This window comes from Cottoperca gobio, chromosome 13 (genome assembly GCF_900634415.1).
Source record: "Cottoperca gobio chromosome 13, fCotGob3.1, whole genome shotgun sequence".
In the NCBI taxonomy this organism is placed as follows: Eukaryota; Metazoa; Chordata; class Actinopteri; order Perciformes; family Bovichtidae; genus Cottoperca; species Cottoperca gobio.
The window spans coordinates 6,875,145-6,900,144 of record NC_041367.1 but is presented as its reverse complement, the minus strand read 5'-3'; the positions used below and the strand labels follow the sequence as shown (position 1 = coordinate 6,900,144).

Sequence of the window (25,000 nt, the reverse complement as noted above, 5' to 3'; positions counted from 1 at the left end):
CACATCCAGAGTCTCTCTATTTTCTTAAAGTCCCATCTCTTCTCTCTCCATCTCTACTCCTCCCTCTCCCCCTTCCCATTAGCCTCCTCTCCCTCACCGTCTTGCTGCCACTTTGAAGGAGGAGAGATGTGGTGAAAGTATTTGGAGAATTCCTGCTGACCAAACGTCGCCTGGCTGCTGTCTCTGCTCTACATGGAACAGCTCTACCCAAATAAGGCTGGGCTTTTTAACTAGACGTGAGGGGAAGAGACGCACAGACAGGGAGAGGGAGCTGCTGAAAGGCCATGCCCTTTTAAGGATGAAGTTTCCTTTTTTCCTTTCCCTCTCTCCCTCCTATTTCTCCTTAAAGTTCCCTCCCTCCTTCTGCCTCCCTCCCATTCTCTCTCCCTTGGTAGACTAGTGAAGTCATCTTTCTTCATCTGCTCCTTTTAAGCCAGCATTTTCGAGAGGGAGGTCCCTGTGAAGCATATACAAACACTCAGTCAAGCATCCACACTCGTCCCCACACGCTGCACTAGTAGAACGCAGAGAACTGACCTATTCCTTCACACAGTGAGTATACTTTTCTTTTATTCCTCCATAAAGCTCCTAAACTGGATTTAGGACAGTTAGTAGGACAAGGTGTGACTTGTGTGTTTAAATATACTGTAAGGTCATTTCTAAATAAGAGCAATGTAAACATCTGAAGGTCCAAGGAGAGGCCCATATGCAAAATATATAAACGTTGCACTTGACCATGAAATAAATAGAAATCTATGACATATATGTGTAGAGCATATTTAAGGTTGTTTAACATATATTTGTTTAAAGTGTCTTAAAGTTTGATGTCTTTCAGAAGTTGGTATTATTCACTTGTTTAGTTTTATAATAATCATCTGTTAAAAACTGCTGTTTTGATATGGAGTCTGGTTGAACACAATCTGTCTGCGTTTGACTGGAATTTTCACAATAACCTAATTGTGACAGAGGATTGTCTCGTTGCAAAGAGACTCACTGTTTATCCTTAGTATGATTCAGATGTTATTTGAGGGTTAATATATTTTCCATGTTAAGTGAGGAGAGGAGAAGCAGAGAAGTGAGCCATACGTTGATGCAAATCTCTCTCAGTGCACATACTTTTATTTGCACAAGCAAATGGTCCACTGCATTATACATGCCTGGACTTTGGAAGCCTGTGAATTCACAAGACATGAAATGTAATCACACTTCCACAGGGATGCAGATAGACGCACTGCAGGTATGAACTTATTTCAGACATGCAGAAAGAGATTATCTTCACTCAAATCCAAACTTTCAATCTCTGTTTATGAGTATGAGTGTTTTATAATTGAAAACGCATGCAACATCTAAAAGCTTGCTGGTGAAGATGGCAGCACACCCAGTGATTCCACTAAAACCAGGCCGGCGGTGACATAGAGGAAGTGGGCAGCTTAGCCTCTAAGCAGCAACAACATAAGCAGATAACACTATCTCCACTGCTAATCATGTGGCAGCACATAAACACAGCAGAACACAATGGTGTATAATGCCAGGAACTAACCACATCCGTGTAACAGTGCAGGGGCTTTGGCACTGAGCTGAATCGGACAGCAGTCTACACTTCAGAGTCAGTAGAAATACATCAGCTCAGACACACAGCAGCTATAAAGTTTGTCAAAAAATAATCAGAACCATGAAGGGCCTTGGAAGCAGTTTTAGAAAAGGCTTTCAGTGCTCATAAAATGCTGGCAAGTCTAAGTAAAGTAGCAGATTATGTGCAGCTGGCATTAACCACAGCCATGTAACAGAAGTGGGGATGTTCAGTACACCAGCTAGCAGGGAGAGCGTCCCTCAACCAGAGGACTCCAATGACATCAACACTGCTGAACTGTTCTTAATCTTCAGCTGCTTAATAACTAACCCTGACCTCTACCAAATCATTATTTGGCGGTTAGCTAGTTAACTGTGGAGGAGGCGAGGCTGCATGACGGCACGTCCTCTCAGGCTCCCACAGTTGCCACAGCCCTCACACTGGTTTCCTGTTCTGGCATTAGGCGTATTCACCATGGTGACAGAGAAACAGAGCAGGAAAAACACAAGTGAGACAGATGGATGGATAGAGGAACGGAGGTGATGAAGTCATGATTGTGCGATACAGCACTTTTCAAAGGAAGCATTTTAGACTTTCTTTTACTTCATCTCCATATTTTCCTTTTGATATTATAGTCTTTTCTCTTTTGTTATTATTCATGTCCAAGGTCAATACTTTTTATTTATGCTCACTCACTTTTTTATTGAACTTTAGAAACATTCCTTGGAAAGTTTTGATGACTTATAGTAATTTTGCTTTCCTGCATAGTGTTATAATTACAGTAGAACATCAGTAGTAGTAATATATTAATTTGTAGTAATTGTTATTGATGCAGCAGTACAAGGAGTATCAGCAGTAGCAGTGACAGTAGCAGAGGTAGCTTTGTACTACCAGTAGTAATTGTACTAGCAGCAGCAGCAGTAACACTTTCAGCACTTGTAGCAGGAGCAATCGTTGAAACAGTTGTATTAAGGGTATGAACAGTTGTAGAATTACATTTGGCATCCCTTGCTTGATACTACAGTACATAGTTCCAGCTGCAGGCTACTGAAAAGGCACTTTTAGTTTGAGTGTTTTTATATAAGCCAAGGGGACACTGCCTTAAAATATTTAAGGAGAAGCAGCCAGACAGCACAGAAGCTTGTTTAGCAGATAATCCTGAGTTATTGGTCCTGGGCCGGGTCCCAAGGATAACAACAGGTCCCTAGATACACATGAATACCAGAAATAGAGGCCCTAATGGACTTATTGTACCTCTTAAAATATTATGATATGTTTGTATGGTTGTCATGCAAGGCATACACACACATATAGGAGAGAAGTTAGAGGGGAAATCAAATCAAATAAAATGTATTTATATAGCCCAATATCACAAATTATACATTTGTCTCAGTGTGCTTTACAGACTGTACAGGATACGACACCCTCTGTCCTTAGACCCTCGCATCGCACAAGGAAAAACTTCCTAAAAGAAACCCCATAATTAAAGGGGGACAAATGGAAGAAACCTCAGGGAGAGCGACTGAGGAGGGATCCCTCTCCCAGGACAGACAGACGTGCAATAGATGTCGTGTGTACAGGATAAACAACATAGTACAAATACAACATTTGACAGAAACGATGTTGTGTTGAAAAAAGAGAAAGTTTGGATGAATCCAGGAAAATGTCAAAAAGGCTTCCCGGTGTCCAGCAGGACCAGGGCAGCAGGCGCAGCCACGATTCATGATCCTGACGTAAACTTTATCAGTGGCAACCTGCCACATGAGAGACACAGAAACTCCGGGGATGATGCCCCGGATGATGAGTTAGTGACATACATTTACATAAATGCAGAGCAGCTAATACAGGAGTAATATGATCCCGTTTCCTAGTTCTTGTCAATACACGTGCCGCTGCATTTTGGATCAACTGAAGAGTCTTAAGCGACTTTTTGGAACAACCTGATAACAATGAGTTGCAGTAATCCAGCCTTGAAGTAACAAATGCATGGACTAGTTTTTCTGCATCATTTTGAGACAGGATGTGCCTTATTTTTGCAATGTTACGTAGATGAAAGAAGGCAGTCCTTGAGATTTGTTTTATGTGAGAGTTAAAAGACAGATCCTGATCAAAGATAACGCCAAGATTCCTTACGGTGGTGCTGGAGGCCAAATTAATGCCATCCAGAGCTTCTATGTCATTAGAAAATGCGTTTCAGAGGCGTTTAGGGCCAAGTATAATAACTTCAGTTTTGTCTGTGTTTAACATCAAGAAGTTGCTAGACATCCAAGTTTGTCTGGTTTAATTGATAGATATAATTGGGTATAACAATGAAAGCAAGAAATAGTGCCACTCTTCTCTTCTCTTCTCTTCACAAGACATGAGAAGGCATTGAGTGCACAATGCGGTGAACATAACTTCTATTTCTTTCCCTACAAAGGCTGTAGTGTGTGTGATTTGCGATTGTGGTCCGCAGAGTAGTTTATGAGGCTAAGAACTAGAGGCCAATGGAAAAAAAGACAAATCAACTGCATACCAGACAAACATTACTCTGTAATAATGATTATATAATGACGCATGTCAGTGGGAATAACAAAGGGCATGAGTGTGCGTGTACCAGTAAGAGCTAAAGGCAGACAGATGAAGATAAAATATAGGATCTGAACTTGCGGTTGTACGTAAGTGAGCGTGTTGCCCAGCATGTGTGTTTGGTTTCGTGCGGCCTGGAAATGTACCACAGGGAATGCAAAGAATATTAAAACAGGGTTGGTGGTAACACTCTGTGGCTACTCTGGGCAGGAATCCATTAATGGAATTGGCATGCAGTTTCTTTTTGCAGACATTCAGTATATCTATTTGCAGTGGTGGAAAAAGTATACTAATTTAAGCACCAGGTGGACACAAACACAACTCCAAATGAATGATAATGTTGCTCCCTGTCGGTTGATGTGTAAATAGGCAACTTCAGGCTACCAAATGTGCCATATCAGCTTAAAAGGTGAGCATTGCGTTCACATATTGTTTCAGCTGCCATAGTGCAGGTGTGATGAAATCTTTGTGTCTAGAGTTTTAGGTATTCTCACTCCCTCAGATTGGTTGAAGAAGAAAGGTATGGAAAGAAGAGAGGAAGGGAGGATGGAGGAAAGAAATGAGGAAAAAGGAAAAGAAGAACTTGAGTATTAGCTACAGCACTAGTTACTTTCCATCTCTGTCTGTGTAAAGATCTAAGACTTTCTATGGACGCAAAATACATATTTCTCTTACTTTTTATGCACACACATGTTTAAATCCGTGTTAGTTAGCACTTTGATAACATCATCCATTATCCTGACAGGTGTGGCCTATCAAGATGATGATTATTATTACAAAGGTGTGCCTTGGGCTGGTCACAATTAAAGTCCACTCCTTGAGAAAGTCTCCCGTATAGCTTGATGAGACAGATTTACTTGAAACATATAATTCTTCTCAGTCCAGTCTTGGCCCAACTTGACATTTTGTAACTTTTTTTTATCGAATAGGCTACTTCTGCCATTGGAACCAATGGAAAAAGACCCATATATACTCAACTATACACAAAATGGTTGCATAGTATTGCTCAGAAAAGGAAAATGATTTCCCTTGGTTACAACATTTCCCATCCTATGCCGGAGACGAGCCTCCTGCAGTCAACTCCTGGGTTTAACCTTTAACATTTAAACTTTGAACCTCCCCAGGAACGGGAAGTTGAAGTGACCTGACATCAAGATGGCAACAAAGGTTGGATGGTGCAGACAGCACTTTGATATGGGTTTTGCTGCACTTGGCTGTTGGCCCAAAGGCAATACAGAAGCATAAGACAAAAAATGTGCTGGCAATGATATATGTGTTGACAGAGACCAGGAGAGAGAGAGAGAGAGAGAGAGAGAGAGAGAGAGAGAGAGAGAGAGAGAGAGAGAGAGAGAGAGAGTGTGTGTGTGTGTGTGTGTGTGTGTGTGTGTGCGTGTGTGTGTGTGTGTGTGTGTGTGTGTGTGTGTGTGTAAAAGGAGAAAATATGCTAAATAAAATCAGCTGGCTAATAGAGAGCTCCCATTATACACCACTTTGCCTCAGACACAGGTCCTGATTCGGCTAAATGGTGTGTATTAGGAGACAAAACACTGTTAATGCCAATCATCTGGAAAAGGTGTTCAAAATAAGTGCTGGACATCTACGCTTATACACACGCTTTTGACCTGCATGTTTGTATTGGTGTATATTATAATGCAGTATATATGTACATTATAGAGGGATATCTGTATAAGTGTTTGTATTTAAATGTGCCTTCATCTAGATTATTTCACACATCAATGCATGTTTGTGCATACAGGCCACATCCAAATTTCACTGCAACGTGATGTGAACGTTAGCTATCGCCTAAAACAACCATTTTGCACTAAAAGATAGTAATACTATGACACTAACACACAATACAACTGTAAGTCTACAAAATATGTATGTTATGAATGTACACTCTGCTGTAAATCGTCAAGATGGAATATAACTCCAACTGCTGATCCTCACAACTACTTTCTCCAGAGATAATCTTTTGTAATATTTTCTCTTTAACGCTCTCCTTTACTTTATCTCTTTGTCTCCTTCCCCACACTGCTTTGCTCTCCCAACTCCCTCCACTTCCCCTTCTCAATCTTTTTACCCTTCCTCACACTCTCTCAGGGAGTCGGCATGGCTAACAAAGGTCCATCCTTCGGCCTGAGCCGGCAGGTTCAGGATAAGATCGACAGCAAGTACGACACTGAACTGGAGCAGATCCTGGTGGAGTGGATCAGCCGTCAGTGTGGATCTGGTGTGGGGAAACCAGAGGCAGGCAAACTGGGCTTCCAGACCTGGCTGAAAGACGGATGTGTGAGTCCAACACGCCTGTTTAATATTTTTCTAGATGTTATGATGTGTGATGGTTAATGATCTTTTTGTATGCCTCTCCTTCCTTGTCCTCTACCCTCTGTCACTCCATCTGGTCTCCCCAGGTTCTGAGCGAACTGATTAACAGTCTGTTCACCTCTGACAAACCCGTGAAGAAGATCCAGAGCTCAAGCTCGGCCTTCAAACAGATGGAGCAGATCTCCCAGTTCCTCAACGCTGCCGAGAAGTATGGCGTCACCAAGACCGACATGTTCCAGACCGTGGACCTCTGGGAAGGTGAGATGGGTTTCATGGTCTTCCTTCCTCAGTTACTGCGAACATTTATTGCTCGAAGACTTGGCTCTGGTTTAAAGGAATACTTCACCCAAAAAAGACAAGTCTTGATGAATTGAAGTAAATGGGGTCTGTGTTTAAAAAAAAACATCCGTTAATTCATCAAGAATTGTCTCCTTTGGTGGTGGGGTAAAAAAGGCTTAGATATGACAATGCCTATACGCAAACATCATAATGTGACTGATGCTAGAGTTAATAATGCCAGCTGTATGTGTGTGTGGGGACAGGTAAGGACCTGGCAGCGGTGCAGAGGACCCTGTCAGCGCTGGGCAGCTTGGCCGTCACTAAGGATGAAGGCACATACAAAGGAGAGCAGAACTGGTTCTTCAAGTGAGTGCAATACATGAAATGTCAACTACCTCTAACCAACACCAACTAAAATAAGTTATTATAGAACACTGCTGTTTAGTTTTATTAATTCAGAGACATTTTTTTTAATGATGTGTTGCAGGAAAGCCCAGGAGAACAAGCGAGACTTCAGCGATGACCAGCTGAAGGCGGGAAAAAATGTGATTGGCCTACAGATGGGGTCCAATCAGGGAGCCAGTCAGGAGGGCATGAGCTATGGAAGACCCCGGCAGATCATGTAAAATCACTGAGCGACAGATACCCTGAACCCCCTCAGCCCCTTACACCTTCTTAGAGCCTGTAAGCGTCTAACCGGTCCACTATGACTCCCCTTTCATCGTAAAAATAAAATAATTTCTTTAGAATTTAGCTACTTTCTAACAAGTACCCCCAACTTTCTGGTCTTGACACTTGCCCTGAGCCCCTTATGTATATGCTCGCACTGGTGATCTTAAGTGGACATAGTAACCATACAAATGACCAATGCATAAAAACAATACAATGACAATGTGCCAAACGTTGAGCTGTCCCTTCCTAATATGAAACAGCACTGATATTACAGATAAGGGACAACTCTTGTTAGCCTACATAACAATGTCCGAATTATGATATGTCTTTAGATTTTAGATTCTGACACAAATATCAATCCGTGTTTACATAACTTACAGACGGGATATTCTTTCCAAATTGAGAAGTGACACCACCCATGACGTACCAATACTTGGTATATATTTACAATATTGTTCCTTGTTCATTGTTCCTACCTACCACTTCCCACAATGCAACGCCTGCTGTATCAGCGCCAATATTTTTGTACATTGTCTTATTAAATAATGACTTTGAAATGCAATTTCTGAATTGACTTTGTGAATCTGGGTATTTCCCTTTGACCATTCTGGGAAATGGGAAAAATGAGAAAAGTATCAAGATTCACATTTTTCACATGTCTGTATTGGGAATGTGAAAAGGGCAGAGAAAATCCAGTTATGGGTCTTTGCAAAAATTCCTCTTTCAGTGGAGATGTGCAAAGAAGGGAACTCTTCACAGTAACGAGAGCAACAAATAACTCAATATGTTCTAAAAAGGTTATAGCTAGCAATAGCATAAGTGGATACTTTATATTATATTTCTATGTTTAGTCTTGGTAAACTCTTGTGGGTTTTTTTAAATGATCTTGCCATTTTTACCATCTTAGATACATTTCTCAAGTGTTTGATTGTGTGTGTCACTGTGTTTCAAAAACCATATTAATCTAAGAAGATATTCCATCAAGTATTTTATTATCATTCAGATGACCTGTGACTTGCACAGCAAAACACAGTTTCCAACATCACCCCAAACACTCATTATCATTAAAAAATTAGAACTCTTTAATACATTCTTACAAAACAATTTGTATAAAGCATTGAACACACTTGATATATATATATATATCTGTACAGCAGGCACACATTGTGTATATATTACACCTCATAAAAAAATACATTTACAAATCCCACACTTGAAAATCCCACTTCAAGTTTTTATCAGCAGTGTGTTGATAACCCACACATAATAACCCCAGACCAGAATACATCAAATAACACCTCAGAAAATAAATCTTATTTTTAAAAACTCATCAGTATTCTCTTTGAGCCTCACATTTGAACACACACACACACACACACACACACACACACACACACACACACACACACACACACACACACACACACACACACACACACACACACACACACACACACACACACACACACACACACACACACACACACACACACACACACTAAAGGCCACGTGTTTGGGGAATACAGACAAGGACAAAGACTCCACTCTTCAGTCAAGTCCATCTGCAGTCTACACTGTGACCCCTCACCACCACAGAAAAGGTTGACTAGAGGCTGGGTGTGTGGGTGGGTAGCGTGAACGCCTGAGACATCCCAAGAGCATAGACGGTGACATGTTTTAGACCCATTATCTGGCTCAGTGTTATGTTGCCAGCCGCTCCCCATTTAAAAGCGGCACTTCGGAGGCCAACACCGCATGCAAAACCACTCCCTCCTCCCCCTCCTGACCATCTTCCTCCTCCTCCTCCTCCTCCTCTCCAGCCGCCGCTTCCTCCACTCCTCCTCCTCCTCCTCCTCCTCTCCCTCGGCGCCCTCCCCTGGCTCGGTGACCCTGCCCCCGTCTCCTGTGCAGGCAGAGGAGACCCCTGAGGTCCAGGTGGGCCAGTGTGACCTCCAGTGTGTAGTAGAGGGACCAGAAAAGAGCAAAGCAGCCCAGCAACAGCAGGAACTGGAGGGCAGGACAAAGGAGAGAGATGGATAGAGGAGGTCAATCACAACAGCAGAACCACTTCTACAAATCACTGATGGATGCATGTGTGGACGAGGTCGAAGACAAACAGCAAGAAAGGCTATAAAGAGGGGAAAAGGTGAGGAAGTGAAAGTAACATTGATGTCGCCTTAGTATTCCTTCCTGGTTTAGTTAAAGGGGTAAGCTTAGCTGGTATCAATTAGTGGATGTCTATGGGAATAATTAGCATCTTTGCTAAAAAGGTAGGAAAAAGCACATTGATACTTAGGGTACAACTTTTACTGCTAACATTGCAACTTAACTTTAAACACAGTAATCAATGTCACATTTCAGATCCACTTCCTGAATGAAGGTGAAAATTATTAGTTTTTCCAACACAAATAGTAACTGGCAGGCAGAATTTCCCGCCAGCCGACGTCCATCCCTCATTTCCACATATCCAATAATTATGTTTAGTTTAAGGCTTCAAATGAGAGGTTATGGTTATATGGCATAAATATCTGCGGTTTAGGTCCGCCAGTCAAACAAGTCCGAAGTATCCTGAAATTTAGCTCAGTAGGAGCATCCCTCCATTCAGCATAACTCCATACTGCATATAGCAACATTTAAAAATCCTCCTTGAGCTTGTTTTACTGAGTAACATTTTAAATTCCCTTTATTGTTGAGCAGTCACTTTAAGTAAAAGAGAAGACAGAAAGGGTTAAAGAGAGACAGAGACACACGGTAAACAGTGTTCAGTTTACCTTGAGGTGGTTGGAGGTGAAGGGGCTGACGATCTCTGGAGGGATGTCCAGGCCTGGAGGGCAGGGCAGAGAGAAACTGCTATCCAGATACTTGCCACTCATAGCCTCCTCCACCAGCCTGTCAATCAATGCACAGCCAATCAACATCTTTCTAGCTTTCATGGCAGTCAAAAACACTGAGCAAAATCAAGAGTCTCTGAATCAAATCAGTATCAGTAACGAAGGAGAATGGTTATTATTATTTAGCTACAATTAATTAAAATGGGAATAAAAAGAGAAAAAAAGGCATTCAACTACACAAGGTCTTACCTCTGTCGGTCCTGGACCTCACTGAAGGTCATAGAGGAACCATACAGAGTCAACTGCCACCGCTTCAACACTCCCACGGCGGCACACTGCTCAAGTGACGGCTCCTCTACAGAAGCAGAGAGAAGGATCAGTGTGGGCAGCTGAGAGACAAACAACATGACTACACTGCAAGAGACCGACATTTCCCAGTCCCGAAAAGACATTCCCGACACCTACACGCGGTACACGTCACTTGTGTCAGAGTGCGAGCAGTGTCTTACTGTGGTCAGATATCTTCAGGGTGTACTGGCCTTCAGCTCTCTCTCCCCAGCAGCGAACAGTGGAGAAAGTCCAGTCATTGTAGCCTGTAGGGTCTCTGTGTGCAAAACACAAAGATACTACTTTATCTACTTACTTACTCCACTGCAGTAGAAAATATATCTTCATATGACCATAGTCTTAAAAAGGGACAGTTTGGATTTTTCTAAGTGGAGTTGTATGAGGTAGGTATATTTTCACCGCTTTATGAATCCTTGCATCTCTTATCTTGCAGAACACGTAAGTTGCCGTTCTGCCGCCGCCTCCATCAGTTAGTTTGTGTTATTGTATGACTTTGCCGTTTTTAAAAAGGGTTGATTTGGATTCACCAAAGTCACATAATAACACAAACCAACTCAGCGATCGAGGCAGCGGCAGAGCGGCAACTTCCATGTGCTGCGAGGTAGAATTTCCGTTTTTGTCAATGGAGTCTGGTGGCTTTGAAGAGAGCAGAGAAAACAACTTCAATTCCTCGTCAGAAAGAGCAATCTGACGGCAAGGCAAAGCAGGGAACGTGTTCTAAATAAAGCATACATTTAAACTGATATTGCTGCCCCCATCCACAGCAGTACATTGCTTTGCTTCTGTGCTCGTACTCCAAACTGGGGGTGTGCTGACCGGCACTTACTGTAGGTATTATTGCTCATTTCCTTCGGGTTATCTAGAAGACCTACTTCTCCTCTCCTTAGTAAATTAAGACATTTGAATCAAGCTTTACTGTTCTCAACACGATACCAATGCGTGGGTTTGTACCTGTCGATGGCGCGACGTGCCCCGATGACTGATGCCATACCGCTGGGGCAGACCAACACAATCTCCACGTTGCCACGGCAAGGGTTGGTTATCGTCACGGTAACAGCCACGTGCTCCAGTGTCTCCATTCCAGACTGTCTCAGGTCAGCAGCAGAGACTGAGAGAGAGGAGGGAGCAGCTTAGTGTGTGTGTGTGTGAATAAAAGTGTGTGTGTGGTGTGTGTGTGTGTGTGTGTGTGTGTGTTTGACCTTTTCCTGGATTGATAAGGGTAGTATTTCACCCTTCATTATAACAAATGGAAATGTTAACATAATAAAGAATATGTAAAAACATATATAAAAAATATATAACATTTAAAAAATATATAAAATTAAATAAATATATAAAATAATTATTTTTTAAATGGCACACAGAATGCAATTTAATATAGCTAACAATCATGCCCAGATGAAAAACAAAGAATTGATGGATTAGCCAATGAAAAATAATTAATATTTAATTTAATTTATTATTTATTTATAATATTTAACACTTTCCCATTATGAGATGATGAGCTTCTACTGTAGGGACCAGTAGGGACCAGTAGTGACCGTGCTTGCTATGATGGTCTGAATTAAATTATTTTGCTGTAATAGGATACATCTGTATTGATCATGGAATAACAATTTTATTTATATTCATATTTTCACATTACTATGTTACACCCTTTCTAAAGTAATGATGGTTATGACGTACTAATAAAACAAATATAATCTATAGTAGCTGCTTGTCGCTAGGGCTGCAGCTAAAAATTATTTTCATTATTGATTAATCTGCGGATTATTTTGGTTGATAAAATGTCAGAAAATAGTGAAAAAGGGTCCATCCCCTTGTCTGGTGATGTCTTTAAATGTTTGGTCAGTCCAAAACCCTGAGATCGTTGCATACTGGAAAAATGGAGATTCAAAAAAATCCATCAGACTGTAGATCTTTCTTCTCCACTTTCTCTCCTTGAAATATCAGTCAGTCTTCCTGACCACCTCCTGCCCCCCCCACTGTAAAGTGTCTGGTAATTTCCCGGTATTTCCTGGGCTCTGACTACTAATGAACCGTGGTGCTCTCTGACCATGTAGGGCTGCACACATCCTTAGGGCAGGGAGCGACGCAAAGGGACAAGGGAGCGAGCAGTGTAAACAACAGAGGTGTGGAATGAAATACAGACATATATAAATATATATATATATATATATATATATATATATATATATATATATATATATGAATATATGAGAGAGAGAGAGAGAGAGAGAGAGAGAGAGAGAGAGAGAGAGAGAGAGAGAGAGACACACACACACACTAGTGGAGGAGTGGCACTGAGAGGGAGAAGAAAGGAAGAGGGCGGGGATTGAGAACATATAACTGTAGGGAGATGGGATATAAAGGACAGAAATAGAGGTAGAGAAGAGGAAAGAAAATAATTTAGTGGGTATACTGTGATATACTATACTATATAAAAAAGACTCCACTGTGGTGGCTTGTGGGGACTTCCTATGTGTGTCCAAAGCTCTGACACAGGCTAGTCTACACTCAGAGACGAGAGGATGAAGACATATCTTAGAGCAACGTGTGGGGAAATACCTTCTGCTCCGCCCGAACCACCTGTTTCTTTATTCTAAGAGTTTTCTAAATTAAGATTAAAGATAAATATAGTCCAAATTGTAAAATATCACAACTTAATTCAAAAGCTATAAACACATGACCCCTCTCTGTTCAACACTTTTGGGGTTGAAAGTCCAAAGTTTTGGTGACAAACCAATGTTGCTACTAATGACGCCTCAGTGAGAATGTAATGAAAGGTTCCTTCAGCCAACCGTAACGCAGACTTTGCATCGGAGAATAACATATTTACATGACATTGTGTTACTTGAGCTGTTTCACTGCTTGAATGAATAAAACAGAGGAACAATGTACATTATACCTCACTGAATGTATTGGCAGGGGGGCAGGTATACTGTATGGTATATGCAAAACATTTGAATTGGAAAATTTGATTTCGTATTTGCAAATTAAGAGATGTACAAATATACTGTATATATGTAGAAATGTTCAAAAGTCTTACTTAGCTGACAAGAAAAGGAGAGATTTAGTGGTGACTGTAGATGTACATTTTGTCCTCTCATGTGTTTTTTCATCTTTTTCAGAATAAATTCCCACACACACCAACACACACACACACACACACACACACACACACACACACACACACACACACACACACACACACACACACACACACACACACACACACACACACACACACACACACACACACACACACACACACACACACACACACACACACCAGTTTGAAATACTTAAGGGGCAGTGCATTAGCCAATAAGGCAGCCAAAGCACATAGAAACTACAACAACAAACACTGCTGAGTACAGAGGCACAGGCAGACCTGAACTATGCCAACACTGATTGAACAGAGGATCAAATGACAAAATGTGTATTATGGTAGTTTGATCTGGTCTTTTTGAAATTAAGTTTGTAACAGTCAGCAACTCTTTGCTTTGTCCTTAAGAAAGTTCTGTTGCATGAGTCTGCACACACTAACACACTAACACACACACACTTGTCAGAGGGCTGTGCTCATGAACCGCAACGAGGCCATAAAAGAGGGAAGATACAGATCGAGTGAGGAGAGGAAAAGAGACGAGGGAGAGGGAAACGTTTTTGCTAGAATGAGGTCACCATGAGCATGTGTGAAAAAGTGTGTGACGGAGAAAAATCACAGACACAGACAGTAGACTATAACAGAATCAGAGCAGTGACGAGTGCAAAAAGGAACAACTACTGAGAGGAGTTGTAAAATACAACGACAGATTGGGAAGTGAAAAAATGTAAATTAAAAAGGAGGAATCTGGAAAAAGCCAGTATTTCAATGTGAACACAGGAACTCACAAACAAGAGAACATTGCCTAATATGGAAAGGCAGACTGACTGAAGAGCAGGCAGGAAGGGAGGGAGTCAGCTGCGCAGTGCAGTGTGTAAACTCGACAAGCAGCTGTCCAATACAGAGCTGAGAGAGAGGAGCAGACAGTTACCTTTCCAGGTGCGGATCATCTCGTCCGGATAAGCTGGGATGGAAACGTCTTCTATTATTATTGAGCTCTGATAGGACACGAGAAACGGCACCGACTCCCATACCTGAGAGAGAGAGAGAGAGAGAGAGAGATTACAAAATCATGTTTGTATTTTCTTCGACTAAATGATTAATGTGAAAAAGATGGATTCATTCAACCTATACATATCTAGTGGTTATAGCGCTGCTTGTGTGAAGGTATGCATCTACCTTGGCAGCATTGACCAGTCTCCATGCATTGAGCACACCAAAACCGTGCTGGTGGCTGTGGTTGAAACCAGCTCCGTTCATCCTCCAGTCAGCACTGTTGTCACACTGCAAATATAGAGACAACACACACACACACACACACACAGCCAAGTTTACTTTTTTTTGTTAGACCACATGGACACCTTTAACAGTGTAAGAGTACACAGGGGTGAAGTACTCCAGCACAGTTCTGACACAAGCATCCAGGTGAACTAAGCATCTACATCTACACAGGCCTGCAGCAAGACATTTCGTGAGGCTTACCTTGGTGGCGGTGAAGGTGACGATGTGCTGTACGTCCCTCCAGCTGAGACAGGGACGGACCTGCAGCATGAGGGCTACCATTCCTGCCGCCAGGGGGGCCGCGGCAGACGTGCCAGTGTGGCCCTCTGTACAGCCGGTCCCGTGCTGCAGGGACCAGTCTGACGTCACCTGCGGAGACAGACAGATGGGCTGAGTGGAGATGTGGAGATGTGTGCACAGTACAAACAGTGGAAGGATGGCAACAGGTCTGGCAGGAGTCAAACACAAACTGGCACTTTAAGTATACATTAACCTACGAGTGACTATAAACCTTTCAAAGGGTATATCCAACACAAACTATATTTAAGCATGAAGGTTCTCCACCTAAACTAACAACTGACAAAAGGACATATTTACTGCAGGACGACAGAGTTTAACTCCGTTTGTGTTCAGTCGATGGAATACAGGAGGACTGTATGACAGAGGTTTAAAGCCCTGGGGAGGTCCAGCTATAAAACGAGATGAAAGGATGTGCCCTTATTTTTAAATATAAACAAGAAATATTAACTAAATTAATGTCCTCAGGTAATTAAGAAAATGTACTTTGGAAAGAAAACTACAACTTATGAATGAAAATAATAGAGTTTTAGTGTGTTTTAGCATTTATCAGCCGATAGCTGCATCGCCGAGAAACAAAATGTGTTAACTTACAGAAATAAATAAAATAGATACACAATGTTAATGTAGTGGCCTTTCCTGGTGTTGGCTCAGCGAAACACAATAATAAATAAAGAATCGGCCTCGTGAGCCATGCCGAGCCCGATTATCTCCAAATGGCATTAATTGGCCCGATTATTTGTTCTACCACCAGTAAAAATGTATAAACAAAGAGAATGGAAACGTTGAAGCGTTTGAAATCCTGAAGGATAGTGGTCGTGTGTCTAAAAGGATTTATGGAGAAGATTACAGGTTTGTCTCTCATCACTGTGTGTGGGATCTAGTGGACAGTAAAAATCAAGGAGCAATAAGTGTATAAGTGTAAACATTTCTCATATGTCTTCCGTGTACACACATTAGTGGCAGCCTGTCGGACAGAAGGACCACAGCGATGTGGCCTGAGGAAATCACAGCCCTCTGTGTTTACAGACTTTTCCAACAGCTGTTCCAGCCATGTGGAAGTGTTGGACCTACTATGTAGTGTTGTCTGTAGTGTTTGTGGTGAGAACGTACACGCATCAACATGCTACACATTTGTTATTATGATTCCCACATGTCATCTTATATTCAATTAGAAAACACTGAATCTCTTTCCATAAATGAACTGAATTTAGAATATATAATCCCGTGTAATGTTCTGTTTTGAATGTCAATCGATCAGCAGAAAGGTTTGAGCGGAACATAAACTAAAAATGAAAAAATAGTTAAATGCACAAACTGCTGTCAGCTGAATTTGCAATAATTTCCCATTTTGGGACATTTCCAGGCTTTCCAGACTCAGAACAGCATCATAACATGCATTCATGAAGACAGCTGTTCTTGTTGGACTCTAAATGGGTTCTTCAGAATAATACAATAGTGGGTAGTGTGTGTTAAGCACTTGGCCTGTGAGTACACTGTGGTCAGTGGTGGAGCAGTCTTCTCCAGAGAGCCAATCCTAAACTCTTCTCCTCCAGGCGATGACATCCCCGGGCCAAACTGTGTTTCCAATCCGACACCCGCAAAACAGCGGCAAATAGAGGTCAGTGGCTTCGATGGGCCCTTACTCCTGTCATCGCCGTCGCTATCGTTTCATATGAAAGCCTCCGCTGCTCCTGATGTGGACCTGCTCTTCCACGAGCTTTCAAACATTTGTAACAATCACTAAATTGAAAGTTTTTAGAACACACTGAGAAAATCCAACCAATTGCTCCATTGTGAAAATGAGATCACTCAATGAGGTCACTTCATCCTGGATTGTCAGCACGTCACGCATCTGAGCCTCTGTTCCACCAGCTTCTGTCCCACACGATGCAAACTCTTTGTCTTTCTGAAAAAGATGATGCTACGTTTCACAAACCTTTTTAACAAAGAACTACTCAGCTGCACGGAGTAGGACACAACACTGACACAACCTCTGCTTGACTTCATGTTAACATGCTTCACAGATTTTGCATAAATATACACTCAGTCCAATTTGCAGTCAGCAGATGCATTTGATAGTAGTTTAGCTGTTGAATTCAAGCTGAAATCACATAGCTGCTGAGTGAGAATACTGTCGCTGGTCTGCCTTGCACTAACACCACAAACTGAAACACCCTTATTGACTGTGACTGGACCGACTCCAGAATATGTCCCTTCATGACATCATCTATTCAAGTCTTTTTCCAACTTAGAGTAGCTCGTCATTGACTTCCTGTTGTTCCACTATTCATCCATTCTGTGGTCTACTAATTTGTGTGTGTGTGTGTGTGTGTGTGTGTGTGTGTGTGTGTGTGTGTGTGTGTGTGTGTGTGTGTGTGTGTGCACGCTTGCGCTCCGGTAAGACCTACAATGCTCCTCAGTTTGCTTCCCCCGCTACTGAAAGTGACAGCAAGCATAGATGCACACTCTTCAGCGTAGAAGGGCATCTTGCCTTTCTCATCGACCGCCCCTACAAGACACACACACACACACACACACACACACACACACAATAATCATTTATGGCCTGATGCACACATATCCACACCCCAGACACAAGTGAACACTCGCACGCCTGAGAGCCTCTGTGTCTTACCGATTGTGATGGTGTAGATGGAGTTGGCGTAGCCGTCATAGTTGCAGTTGTCGTTGTATTGACCTCCATTGCCACTGGCAACCACAAAGATGCTGCCGAAGCCTTGTCTGCCTGCAATCACCCCGTGCTGCAGCGCCGCCTGTGGAGGAAAAAAATAATCATGCTGTGCTAAAAAGAGGGAAAGATTATACTTTTTGTTTTTCTACACGCCTCCTCTGTTATTACTCTGCAGTGGTGTACTGCCCCCTACAGGACACATTTACTGCTCCACACAAACTGTCTTCCTTTTACCTTGCCCAGGGGATGAGGTCCATCCACTGTGTGTCCGTCATCATCTGGACCCCAACTAGAGGAGACACGGGTCTAAATTAGAATCCAAGCAAGACTTGCACAGTATAGTATTATGGCATAGTAAAATATAACACTTATTATACACTGATATTAAATTAAAAGAGATCCAACAAAGCCTGTATATGATATTGTACTGATTATAAAAGCCACTTTCCAAATCAAAAAAATATCTAAAAAAAGGACCAGAAAGAGACATGTTTATTACCTGCAGCTGTAGATGTCATTGACCTGGTAGTGCTTGTTGAAGGCTATGGCCTCCAGGCTGTCTGTCAGCGGGCCATCCAGGACTCTGATTCCTGAACAGAAAGACAACAAGCAAGACAATTTTCAGAACACATATTTACACCCAAGTCTCAGCTTCTGCCTCAGTGGTTCTTAACACTGGGGCATCCAAGTTTAACATTCCAAATTGTCAGTACCTGCCACCTTGCTGCCGTAGGCCACCCCCACGGCACAGAAGCTGTTGTTGGGAACGGCTGCGATCTCTCCAGCACATCGTGTCCCGTGGTGGTTGTCGCTGAGGACGTCTGGGTGAGGCATGGGGTCTGGGTCATTGGAGTTCAGATCGTAACTGCCCTCTGGACTCTGACGGAGTTGAGAAATGATTGTTGGAAAGTGAGTGTCTAATTTACACTCTACTGTTAATGTTTTTAATTCTATTCAGACTTGGTGCAGTAGAGACATAACATTCACTGTGCTCATCACTTAACTTTAATAGGATTAGTTTAGTTTAGTTGAAAAGTCTTTTCTGCTCTAGAAAGCTTTGCCTTTACTCCTTGACTAGGAGATAGAAAGGCTAAATGTTCAGCCATGAGAGCGGGACACTCAGTTCATAAGTAAGTAACATGAAATATTTACAGTCCATTGATCCTTGAATGGAATAACTTTTAGTTTTGACTTGCATAGTTAGACTGGATGTCCTGGTGGGTGTGTTCCACCCCGTCATCGACCACCACCACTGTGACTCCTCGGCCAGTGATGTTGCGCTCCCACACCCCCGTTACGTTGATGTCCATACCTTTATTTAGGTAATTGTTCTGCAAGTAGTGAGGGAAGGATGAGATAATGTAAAGGGAGAGTAAGAACAGGATTAAAAATGCAAGTTAAGGAAGTAAAAAGAGAGCATACCGTCATAGACTAGCATAAGCATCACCACAGAGTACTTTCACTTCCTTTGGTTGTTTTGATGATTTTGCAACAACAGGACACCCACTGTGCAACCAGGTGACACATTAAGCGATGTAACCCTAATCCTACATTGTTTCCCCCCCCCCACCTCTTAAGCGTAACCGGCAACCTTTTAATATCTTGTCTTTGGGATTTTTATAACGTCCTTTTAAATTTAGAGGACTCAATACTATTTTACCTGTGTCTGTGCACGACGAGTTCGGGTTGTAGGGCGCCTCTTTAAACCTAACTATCATGCACAACCAGCTCCAGGCAGCTGCAAAAATAACCACACTAATGTCTTGGCTTCTACGAACATGCACAACTAACCAATGTTATTCTCCCACTGAACCATTGAATGTAGGAAATGTGAATGTGAAAACCTATTCGTACGATAATTTAACAGGATTATTATGGGGACTGAAAAATGTCTTGCATTTAATGCAGCCTTATTAATTGCTCGAGTAAAACTGTACAACATTATGTGTGGAAAACATGGTCACCTGTGTATTTAATACGGCTGTTTAAAAAGGTATAAGAACGGTCAATTTAAGCACAAAGAGGCTTTGTGGATTCTCACCAGATGCCACTGTTTAGGGTAGTTGGGATCGTTAAAGGCCATCGATCTCTTAGAACGGCTCAGCACTCTGTCCTGGGAGTACCACAGGACATGAGGGTGGGCTGCCAGGACGTCACCAGGCCGGAGACTCTTGCTCCAAATACTAGCAACAGATCCAGGCTTATCAGAACACAGTAAGTAGTGGCCTTCAAGCTGTCCAATCTGGCCCTGGTTCTTCAGCCCAGCCTGCTCTGCTACCTGGGATGGAGAGATGATAAATTAAATTGGGACAATATTTCTAAAAGTGGCCAACTTCCCTGTGTTCCCTGTGCAGATATTGGGTTGTTTCAGAAAACAGGATACATGCAGTGTATTGAATTCTGAAATGCTAACAATGACAGTAGCAAACTTGGAGAAAGTGAACTGAATTAAAAAAGCTGTATATAACAATATCTGTAAAACTAAAATGATGTATGAAGGAACACGGTTATATCGCACAAATCATAGAGTCTCACAATCAGTACCATGTAAATAAATATTGCAAACCTCCTAAATTGTGTTTTATTAAAAAAATGTTAGAACAGAGAAATGAGTCCCTGAGTGACACCCTATATAGAATGTTAAAATATTGGTTGAAAATACTCATGAACTGTACTGTACCCTGTTGGCTATCACATCCAGGTGCACAGAGCTCAGTTCACTATCTTCTTCCTCATGGTGTGGGCCAGAGTGGAGGCGGACGGCCCAGGACTGACCGTTGCCGCAGGAGAGTGACGGCCAGGGTGAAGGAGGAGAGGAGGAAGACAAGGGAATCAATGGGGCAACAGGGGGCAGCAGGATCAGAAGCAAGATTGCAAAGGAGGACAGAAAAAGAAGGACCAGGAATGTGGGAAAGTAGGGCGTTGCCATAGCAACGGAGGGTCACAAACAGGGCCAACCAGGCAAGCCCTCATCAGCTTAACAGCAACCTGAATGTGAGACAAAGACAGACGGGGAGAAAAGAAGGTCTCTTGTTAGTTGTGAAGGCAATGAGAATGAGTGGCTGGTTGCTCATCATCTGTGTGCTGCATTCAGAGGCCACATGCTAAATTCACAGCATCACACTAACTGGATGCCAGATCAGAGAGATGTGGCTGCAGCACATTCAATTAACACTGTGGTTACATCAGTGTTCCTGCACGGACTACTGTGAAGAGGCTTTTACAGATGGATGCTATTCTATTAGCCCTGTTAGGCTAGAAACAAATACCTCTGAGTTCAAGGGAAGTGAAAATGTCTCTTAATTTGCTGCCTACCATACCCTTGTTACATTACATTACATAACAGTTCATTTAGCTGACGCTTTTGTACAAAGCGACTTACATTAAGTACAAACCACCATGAGGATACAAAGTACATTAGCTTCAAATTGATGAAATCATTTAAGTGCAGAACATTAGCTTCAAATAAGCCAAACAAAAGTGCAACATACAGAAACAATAGAATATGAATTCAACCATTAGCTACAAATAAGCCAAACTGACGTAAGTGCAACATAAAAAGAACAATCTTTTTTTTTTTTCGTTTTGTTGCAGTCGAAACAGGTGAGTTTTCAGTCTGCGGCCAAAGTGTGAGGACTGTCATCAATGGGGAGGCCTTGTTTTGACATGACATGGAGAATGCATGCATGGACTTGAAATACAATTCAGCTATGATTTAAGTAGAACAGCCAAGGAAAAGGTCTAAGTCTAACTGGAATTGAAAGTGCGGCTGGATTAACCTGTTATGGAGACACAAGACAAATTATACATGAGCAATTAATTATTTGTCCTCCAGAGACTCAGAAAACAACCAGTGCACCTGTTGTGGAACACTACCTTTCTGTCTTGCAATTTAATTGAACACAGCTTTCCTAGTAAATTAATAAAATAGTGAATTGTATTATTAAAACGACCCAAAAAAAACAACGCCCAACATGTATAATTGTCCTTCGGCAAGACACCGAACACCTGTCAACTGCTCTGTACAAATACATCAGTCTGTGATCACATTATAAACCATACGTCCATATCAGACAGGTAACGTTAGATGGAAGTGTTAGTAACAGATCCCCTTAAAACACTTAAATGGCAGCAGCTCAGTTCCTTAAATTCAGCGTCCTTATGTGTGACAGATGGTTAAACCACCTGATATGCGGTCTGGCAGGCTCAAGCTAGCTCTCAATTTTGCTGATTGTTTAGTTTTTATTAAGCCTGTAGGTCAGCTAGCTAATCGGACAGCTAGCTGGGGTTAGTCATTTAAAAGAAAGCAACTGGGACACTCTAACACCACATCTATGATAAAAAAAAATAAAAATAAACCAACACAAACTAAAAACAACAGATTAAAGTCAGAACTTGGAGTGGGACTCGAGTTTCAACCGAAGCATTGTTGTCATAGTAAGTTAGCTAGTGTCCCGACGCTAACTATTCTTATCGCTGTTCTTTTGCGCTATAAGACAGTTCAAATCAGTAACAATTCATTACGATTAAACAATTATCTTACCTTTCCAATTAAATCGTTTTCATCTGTTCCTTTTGAAATCTATGAGTAACATTAAGCTTGTCATCTCATTTCCGTAAAACAGTAGACAGTAGTCACAACACAAACGTACTACGTCATACAGTTGATGCGCAAACGTCGTGCGTGCCATCTGATTGGCCCAGAATCATAGTGGACTCCAGGTATTGCAGCCAGTCTAACCAGTCCAATCCATGGACATCAGGAGAGATTGAGCTTCTTCTTCTTCTTCTAAAACAAGATTTTGAGGTAAACAAGATGCTTATTAAGTTTAAAAATTTCCACAGACAGATTCTTCAGTATTCGAAAATCCTACTTTCTTCAATTTTCTTAAATGACTGTAGATTAACCATATTAATGATTAACTCAAGTACTGTACTTTACTTGAGTATTTCCGTTTTGTGCTACTTTCTACTTCTTCTCCACTACATTTTGAAAGCAAATATCGTACCTTTTACTTCACTACATTTATTTGATACTGTTACTTGTTACTTTGTTTGTTTTTTGTTCTTCCCTATGCCTAGTGATTAAGAAATTACTGTTTGTTTGTATATTTCTATATATGAATCCCCCTTATTTATAAAAAAAAAAAAAGTTTTATATTGTATTATATTATATGCATGTATTATCTGCGAGATCTTGTATGTTCTTTAATGTGTGTTCAATAAAAAGATAAACTTTCTTCTCTATGCATTGCTTTGAACTGCACTAATACCACTACAGCTGCTGCTGCTACGACTACTACTATTGTAAAAGGCAAGCCTATAGACAAAACACATTTTTTTTCAAGATTATGCAGAACCTAGCTAAATATCCATATATTTCAGATGGTGTTGTAATTTATTTATGTATATTTTCAAAGTAAATCCCAGCTATTCAAATCACCACAAACGAACAATCAATATTCCAGCCTGGAGTAGAAATGGAGAAGGCAAATAAATGAAATATGTTATAGGGCCTTTGTTAAACATTTATTGAAAACAGCTCAGCCATGCTCTGAATATCACCAATAAATACATGTAAAGGTATTTTATTGTGGAGTTTCTGCCTTTGGTATTGTTTTTTTCATTTTCTAAATGATTTCCTAACATAACATGTATGGTACATTTTTTATATTACTTTATTTACACTGAAATAGTAACATTCAAATATACAGGATGACAGTCTTTAAGTTAGTTTTCCTGGTTAATGTTTTGCATGAGGAAATGAAAACCACACCACATGTTAGTTACAATAAGTACTTTATTGATTCCACAGTGCTGCCAGAGCCTGACAGATAAATATACAGTTCTGAGTTTATCTATGTACAGCTTGCTGAGAGATGGTACAAACAGTCCCTCGTAGACATACAGTGTATAACATACTTTGGGCTGGTTTCCTTGTCCAAGCATATATGGTCCCCATTGAAAAATGTGGTGAGTTAGGCTGTTTGTGTCTGTGAAAGAAGCCCTATTAAGTCTTGGTTTGTTAACATGTAATCAGATGGTGCAGCAGTAAGATAAGCAATGTGTATTCTGTGTGTGTGTGTGTGTGTGTGTGTGTGTGTGTGTGTGTGTGTGTGTGTGTGCGCAAATAGAAGATCTGGAATGCACACATTTTATTTACAATAGATACATTTAAGCTATCAATATAGGAAGAAAAAGTGACATCTGTTTGTGTTCAGTAGTCTCAGTTTCACACAAAGCCAAACTGATTTTATGCAATAAATGCTGTTACAATCTGATATTTCATCAACTCAACCTCTTTATGCGTACGTTATTTGCGTTGCAGAATTATTTGCTGCCGTTTGCAAAATAGTGTATTTTCATAGATGCTATTCATACTCAGTAGTATTATTTTAATGTTCATAAGTTTCATCTTTCTGTATACTCTTCAGTACAGCCGTGCACACGTACAGGCATGCTCACACACATCAACTGTGTTTCATTCACTCATAAGCCACAAATAGCAGAGCTGCAAACACACACATGTAACACACGCTCACATGTTCAAATCATACCAAAGCAAACCACGTCCGACTCCATGATTCCCATCTTGTATTCACATCCAGGCTGTGAGTCTCTTCATTTAGCCGTGTTTGTAAATGAGTTGTTTTCTTTTCAAATGTTGCCAATCCACTCTTTGTGGAGCTCTGCAATGTTAAGAGGCAGATCTTTCAAATTTCCAAATCCAATCTATCTCTGTAGTCTATTTATACACTATATATAACAAAGAGCTGATTTTTTTTTGTTTTGCATTTTCCCACCTCTCGCCATGCGGATCTGCATAGGTATCTTAAAACAGGCAAAGTTGACGCACCAACTTTCTCTTGTTTGTCCGTCCGGTTTGTAATGGCTCTAGTTATCCTCAAATGCTCTGTTCACTGTGTATTCACTGTATGACAGCATTTCCTATACTTTAAATACAATATTCCTGAAAAACCTTTTCAAAGCTCTCTTTCAACAGCACCAGCATTTTGTAACAA

The 25,000-nt window shown here is 41.3% G+C and overlaps 3 protein-coding genes across 4 annotated transcripts in view; 1 reads left to right on the top strand and 2 right to left on the bottom strand.

The window, feature by feature from the left end:
• The first annotated feature begins 378 nt into the window (after nt 1–378).
• Nucleotides 379–7,979, top strand: tagln (transgelin). Of its 2 annotated transcripts, XM_029445897.1 has the most exons (6): nt 379–552; nt 5,263–5,305; nt 6,242–6,430; nt 6,553–6,724; nt 7,009–7,111; nt 7,233–7,979. In XM_029445897.1, the coding sequence occupies exons 2-6, from the start codon at nt 5,294–5,296 to the stop codon at nt 7,369–7,371; spliced, it is 615 nt and encodes a 204-aa protein (XP_029301757.1). In that variant the 5' UTR covers nt 379–552; nt 5,263–5,293; the 3' UTR covers nt 7,372–7,979. The 2 variants fall into 2 exon arrangements, with proteins under 2 accessions (XP_029301757.1, XP_029301758.1); XM_029445898.1 differs by lacking the exon at nt 5,263–5,305 and having other exon boundaries at nt 380–552.
• Nucleotides 7,980–8,301: 322 nt separating this feature from the next.
• pcsk7 (proprotein convertase subtilisin/kexin type 7) lies at nt 8,302–22,671 on the bottom strand. The gene is made up of 17 exons (XM_029445896.1): nt 22,522–22,671; nt 20,659–20,966; nt 20,020–20,256; nt 19,175–19,309; nt 18,692–18,857; nt 18,478–18,568; nt 18,213–18,267; nt 17,922–18,060; nt 17,695–17,795; nt 15,188–15,355; nt 14,885–14,989; nt 14,637–14,739; nt 11,548–11,704; nt 10,758–10,852; nt 10,498–10,603; nt 10,189–10,306; nt 8,302–9,424 (listed from the first exon to the last, which is right to left on the bottom strand). The coding sequence occupies exons 2-17, from the start codon at nt 20,905–20,907 to the stop codon at nt 9,119–9,121; spliced, it is 2,331 nt and encodes a 776-aa protein (XP_029301756.1). The 5' UTR covers nt 20,908–20,966; nt 22,522–22,671; the 3' UTR covers nt 8,302–9,118.
• Nucleotides 22,672–23,760: 1,089 nt separating this feature from the next.
• The window catches only part of bace1 (beta-secretase 1), an 11,376-nt gene continuing 10,136 nt past the window's right edge, over nt 23,761–25,000 (bottom strand). The window contains exon 9 of the mRNA XM_029446752.1: nt 23,761–25,000. This exon is cut by the window's right edge and continues 326 nt beyond it. The gene's annotated coding sequence lies outside the window, so the exon portion shown is untranslated.

What these genes read in the sequence shown, in the direction of transcription:
- pcsk7 (XM_029445896.1), bottom strand. Translation starts at nt 20,907, where the DNA reads ATGGCAACGCCCTACTTTCCCACATTCCTGGTCCTTCTTTTTCTGTCC. An exon ending in TGGATGTGATAGCCAACAGG is followed by an intron (nt 20,257 to 20,658) that starts GTACAGTACAGT and finishes TCTCCATCCCAG; the next exon opens with GTAGCAGAGCAGGCTGGGCT. An exon ending in TCACCTCCAACCACCTCAAG is followed by an intron (nt 9,425 to 10,188) that starts GTAAACTGAACA and finishes CCTGCCCTCCAG; the next exon opens with TTCCTGCTGTTGCTGGGCTG.
- tagln (XM_029445897.1), top strand. An exon ending in CCTGGCTGAAAGACGGATGT is followed by an intron (nt 6,431 to 6,552) that starts GTGAGTCCAACA and finishes TGGTCTCCCCAG; the next exon opens with GTTCTGAGCGAACTGATTAA. An exon ending in GACCGTGGACCTCTGGGAAG is followed by an intron (nt 6,725 to 7,008) that starts GTGAGATGGGTT and finishes GTGTGGGGACAG; the next exon opens with GTAAGGACCTGGCAGCGGTG.